This window comes from Vollenhovia emeryi, unplaced genomic scaffold (genome assembly GCF_000949405.1).
Source record: "Vollenhovia emeryi isolate VEMERY1.0 unplaced genomic scaffold, V.emery_V1.0 DF939122.1, whole genome shotgun sequence".
Taxonomy (NCBI): domain Eukaryota; kingdom Metazoa; phylum Arthropoda; class Insecta; order Hymenoptera; family Formicidae; genus Vollenhovia; species Vollenhovia emeryi.
In genome coordinates, this window is record NW_011967244.1 from 2,282,193 (window position 1) to 2,286,956 (window position 4,764).

A 4,764-nucleotide genomic window follows, 5' to 3' on the forward strand; every position below is an offset into this window, starting at 1 on the left:
ACCGCGGAGCTCAAGATATCCAACACACATTTTCGACTTTAACGGGAGGCGCGGCTGGTCTCGGAAAAAGGTTTGTATTTAGCGATCATAGCTTTACGCTCTTTCGCGAATCTCTTTACTTTCCGATACTCCTTAGCTAAATCGTACAGACTGTCTTCGGATTCCAATTTCTTGGAAAATTTCTCTTGGAATCTGCATCTGCGCGACGAACGAGTAATTGTTGCGTCTAGTGTTCAGTTTGAAAATTGTGTTATAGGTTTACCTCAGCATATCGATTTTCCAGTCACTCGCTTCCACCGAATAAGATGCTATTTCTTTATTAAAATTCAGGACTGTACCTAATTCTATCCTATAAAAGCAATATTAGCAGATGCAATCAACTTACACAGGTGCAAGATTATAAAATTTTTCATATTGAGACAATCGCGAAACCTGACGCTCTTATTTCCAGCAGAAAATCGTAAACTGATATTCCTTCGATCGACGATTCGCAGGCCGAGAAATTTATTTAATTTTATGCAAATCACTTTTATGTGACTAATGTCTTCTTTAGGCAGCTTTTGATTGTCGTTTGCTCTAAAGACATTAATGAATTAATTGCAATTTTCTACAGAGCGACGGGTATATTTTATATGTAATTCCCTGATTCGTTAATTTTCAAAGCGTACGATAATAATATTATATAATTTGTAAAACGTTATTTTAAAGGGAGCAATCTATCAAAGAGAGAGATGCGTTTAACAAAATGTACGGTTGCCGTAATTCATTCCCAGCGTGAGTATTTCTAGACGATATGTGGCGTAATTAGAATGCTTTGTTTGGATAGAATTCGCTCTACTTTTTTGCTTGACATACTTGTTCCCGACCTCTTCTTGTCGTTCCTCGACAACAGGTTTCTGCACTTCGGCGACCTTCTTTTCCTTATTTCTCGAGCTGGACGGTGATATCGGTGTCTTAACATTTCCGGAACTGCGAAGCCAATCAAACGTAATCGGAACGTGATGTGAACATTGTTGCTCCATATATGTACGTACATACATAAATCTCTGAAAGCACGTCTCACCTTTCCACCGATTTACTAGTCGGAGGGAAATATTCCATTCGTAGCCGATCGGTTAGATTTTCCTGCGTTTTTAAGAAAATAATCGCTCATTTCGTGCAATTTAACAGTAGTAATTTCAATTACCAAATCTTGCACAAATAATGTATCGATAATCGACTTATATTCCGCGTTGTTCTCTTTATGAGCAATTTTTTAAACCGTTAGAATAAATTTGTTATTCCAATTACAAATTTTAGTGATAACGTGAAAGTTCCTTTTACATATTTTCAATCCGTGATCCGCAATTTGACGGAGAAGTTAAAGTAGATGAAAGGTTTTAGCACCGTTCGCTTATTCATGATTGATCGAAAATCTATACTGAAGAAAGTGGGAAAAACTCCGATAAACATCGTTCGCGCGCACACACCGTGTACACAGTCTCGAGTATCGACTCCCTCGGATTCGCGTTCCAAGTCCAAACGAGGGGCAGACCGGCGGGATTGTCCGTAAAAATTCCACCGATCTGGTTGTAGGACAGCCTGTAGAAGTAATTGGAGTCCTGAATTGGCGAGCGAGAGAGCTACCTCGACAGTAATTAAACATTCTTTGTAAATTCTTTTTCCGAACCTCGCCGCGCCGTCCATGTCGAAAACGACGCCGTATCCCATGGTGTCGAATATCGCCAAGATCTGAGACTCCCTCCCGATCGCCAATGCATCTTTGCCTCCTGGCGTGAACACAGTACACATATCGTCTTGAAATCGATAGCAGCGATTTTTTTAAAACCCATACGAAAGCCGGTCCGAGACCGATTGGTATTTACGAATGCGATCGTCGCGAATCGAAACGCCTTGGCCAACGGATTGCCAAAGTTAATAAATCTTGAACGATATTACGACTGGAGTATCTAATTATCTCTTTCCGTCTTTAACTTTTCGATAGACAACGATAAATTCGTAACTTAGCTGTATTTCGTGTTGCGTATATATGTACAGGATATTCCAGAATTACCAATTAGTTAAATAATAGATGAAAAAGGATGACAGTTGTGTCTTAATATTGAAACTGAGAATTTGTATAATATTAAAAATAAAAAATGTTCATTCTAATAAAATCTGGACTTCAGTTATTTTAATAATTTAACAATAATGTAATTTGAAGCACTTAATTATTACGTAATTAATATGCAAATTAAGTCAGGATAGTGGACGACTCATTCCATTTACTTTAAAAGACAATTGACAAACCTGTCAAGGGATCTACAGTTGTGAAAACATCCGGTAGTAATGGAATACTCTGTATAAATCGCATTATGTAAATAACTCAATTACATTTCCGGTTTTCTGGTCTGTAGACTCTAATAGCCAATACGCCGTTGGGATAAAACAACTCGCCAGAGCCATCGGGATGGAATCTCGAAAATAGCGTTAATCCATCGTCGTAATATTCCGTACCTCTGTGCCTGTATTTTTTGAACCTAATGTTCAAACAAATTACTGCATCGTTTACCGATTAATTGCACAATATCACGTGGCTCGCGCTACAGCAGATTAAAATGCATGCTTGTTTGTGATGCCGTCCCATTAACTTCGTTCGTCGGCCTAATTGTTTACTCGTTAGTAACTAATCAAGTGCGAAGTTGGCTGTGTAACATAATTTATTTAGCCCGCTATTTAGCCTGCTATTTAACCCGTTTATTTCTAAACTGCTTTAATTTGGTATTAGCGCGCGACTAATTTGGCTGATGAACGGTACTTGTTATCGCTTAAACAGGTAAATTAGATTAATCTGTCTTTCATAAATTTGGCATTAAAATATCGTGCTACCGTAATCTTACGAGTTATCTTGAGCTAGGCTTGTTACCATTTGAAGCATATTATTCGTATATTTTACGCCTGTATATCAGTTTGCGCATCTGGATATCACCTACCAATCTAGACCGGGCTTCGCCGGTCGGGCTTCATATCGCACGATCTTCCTCATGATTTTGGTAAGTGGCAATCGGGTCCAACCGAGCTCCACAAAGTGCGCGTTCGATAATTGGTATTCGATCGGGTTTGAAGGGTCTATACGAAACGGAACAGGAATCTTCCTATAGTATCTCTCTCTCTCTCTTTCTCTCTGATAACGAGAATCGATCGTGTTGCATTGTTCCGCGATACGCGATGATAACGCGATTCGCAGTGGTATTAGAGACGAGTGCTGGAAGCGATCTCAATTAACTGCAAGCCAACGTTCGCGTTTTATCAACGGCATTATGTATAAAATCGTATCGAATTCGATACGTTGTCCGCGCAACAAATTTTCTATGTCTCACTGAGCACAATAGAATTTTCTTTATCGTAAATATACAATGAAAAAAGTATGCAACAAGACTGATTAAACAAGACCGTGTCCTCATGAACGCTATATTGAATAGCACGTTCAACTTTATGTCGTCAAAGTGTTTTTAAAAAAGATTTTAATAACGTCGGTCGTCGATGACCACCGAGGCAGGCGACGTGTTAGCTTTGTGTTTGGACCGAGAGATATATTTCCCATAATTTGTGCAGCGTTGTTTTTCGGACGAGAATATATGTACTTACTAGCTGTCCGTTTCCTCGTTTCTTCGGGATCGTTTCCTTCGTCGGTTGACGCACCTTTGCGCTTTCCGTCGCTCGCAGGAAGTTTTCCCTCTTCATTAACGACGGAGCGTCCCATTTCCGCGTCACCAACCGAATCCGTCGTTCTCTTACTTCCAGACTCCTTATTCTTACTTAGAAACGCCGTATCTGCCTGCTCGTCCTTATCCCTCTCTTCTTTCGTCTTATCTCTACGAGCAACTGGATTTTCCACGTTTTCGTGGCGACCATGCTCATCCTCGAGCTCATGCTCGCGCCTTTTGGCCGGTTTCCTCGATATCTCTATCGTAACGTTCCTCTTCTCAACTCGATCCGATCGGTCGATCTTCTCTGCGCTGTTATCCGACAATCGCGTCTCGCGTTCTTCCCCGCGACGTTGTTGATAAGGATTCTTGCCGGGATTTCCGCGCTCGCCGCTTTTCTCCTTCTTCTCTTCCTCCTCCACCGCCATCGCGTCCTCCGTATCTCTGCCTCCTCTTCTTTTTTCAGCCGCAATCTGCGATCTGTTCGTTTCTTCTTGCACATCACGTTGAGCCGTGCGGCGATCTTGCTGGTTCTTATCTTCGACCTCGCCGAGTTCGCGCTGATGCGGATTATTGTCACGTTTCTCGCGTATTCTTTCAGCCACCGTGTCGGTATTTCTTGTAACGTCGTCGCTACGTGCACCACCTGCCGACGTTTCTGTTTTTCCGCGCCGAAGTGAACGAATGCCATTCGCTTCCGATAGATCTTCGTCAATGAATCCGTCACGGCGATTAGTTTCGACGCTTGATCCGATCGGACGTCCGATTCTTTTCGAGTCACACTCTCCTGAAGCGTCTGGAACGTTACGTTGACGCTTGTCGAATGCTTTCGTCGAAGCATTCCGATTTGTCTTCATGCGGGAGCCAATGTAGTTTTTGTAACAATTCTCGAATATCGCGCGCGTGTCATCCTGACTCGTGGTAATTAATCGTAACCCCGTATTGTTGCAATCGTGGATCCCTAGAAAGCTCTCTTTTCGCGAAGCGCTCTTATTGCAATAATTAACTTCGTGTTTAACATCAGTAAAAACGGCGGAATTCAACTTCGATATGTCCTGCGAGAAGAAAATTAATCAAA

General features: G+C 41.6%; 2 protein-coding genes across 2 annotated transcripts; both read right to left on the reverse strand.

Annotated features, from left to right (window-relative positions):
• Nucleotides 1-13: 13 nt before the first annotated feature.
• LOC105570101 lies at nucleotides 14-1,869 on the reverse strand. The gene is made up of 7 exons (XM_012027065.1): nucleotides 1,670-1,869; nucleotides 1,470-1,581; nucleotides 1,064-1,125; nucleotides 856-969; nucleotides 433-576; nucleotides 263-349; nucleotides 14-198 (listed from the first exon to the last, which is right to left on the reverse strand). The coding sequence occupies exons 1-7, from the start codon at nucleotides 1,789-1,791 to the stop codon at nucleotides 39-41; spliced, it is 801 nt and encodes a 266-aa protein (XP_011882455.1). The 5' UTR covers nucleotides 1,792-1,869; the 3' UTR covers nucleotides 14-38.
• A 496-nt stretch (nucleotides 1,870-2,365) lies between these two features.
• Nucleotides 2,366-4,543, reverse strand: LOC105570102 (glutamic acid-rich protein-like). Its single transcript, XM_012027066.1, has 3 exons — nucleotides 3,628-4,543; nucleotides 2,973-3,108; nucleotides 2,366-2,504 (listed from the first exon to the last, which is right to left on the reverse strand). The coding sequence occupies exons 1-3, from the start codon at nucleotides 4,541-4,543 to the stop codon at nucleotides 2,366-2,368; spliced, it is 1,191 nt and encodes a 396-aa protein (XP_011882456.1).
• Nucleotides 4,544-4,764: the final 221 nt, after the last annotated feature.

Excerpts from the sequence above, each read along its gene's own strand:
- LOC105570101 (XM_012027065.1), bottom strand. The coding sequence starts at position 1,791 with ATGTGTACTGTGTTCACGCCAGGAGGCAAAGATGCATTGGCGATCGGG. Across the intron at positions 1,126-1,469 it reads TACTCGAGACTGTGTACACG|GAAAATCTAACCGATCGGCT; the intron begins GTGTGTGCGCGC and ends TTAAAAACGCAG. Across the intron at positions 577-855 it reads CAAGAAGAGGTCGGGAACAA|AGCAAACGACAATCAAAAGC; the intron begins GTATGTCAAGCA and ends TAATGTCTTTAG.
- LOC105570102 (XM_012027066.1), bottom strand. The coding sequence starts at position 4,543 with ATGAAGACAAATCGGAATGCTTCGACGAAAGCATTCGACAAGCGTCAA. Across the intron at positions 3,109-3,627 it reads AACGAGGAAACGGACAGCTA|ACCCTTCAAACCCGATCGAA; the intron begins GTAAGTACATAT and ends CGTTTCGTATAG. Across the intron at positions 2,505-2,972 it reads GCGAAGCCCGGTCTAGATTG|GCACAGAGGTACGGAATATT; the intron begins GTAGGTGATATC and ends CAAAAAATACAG.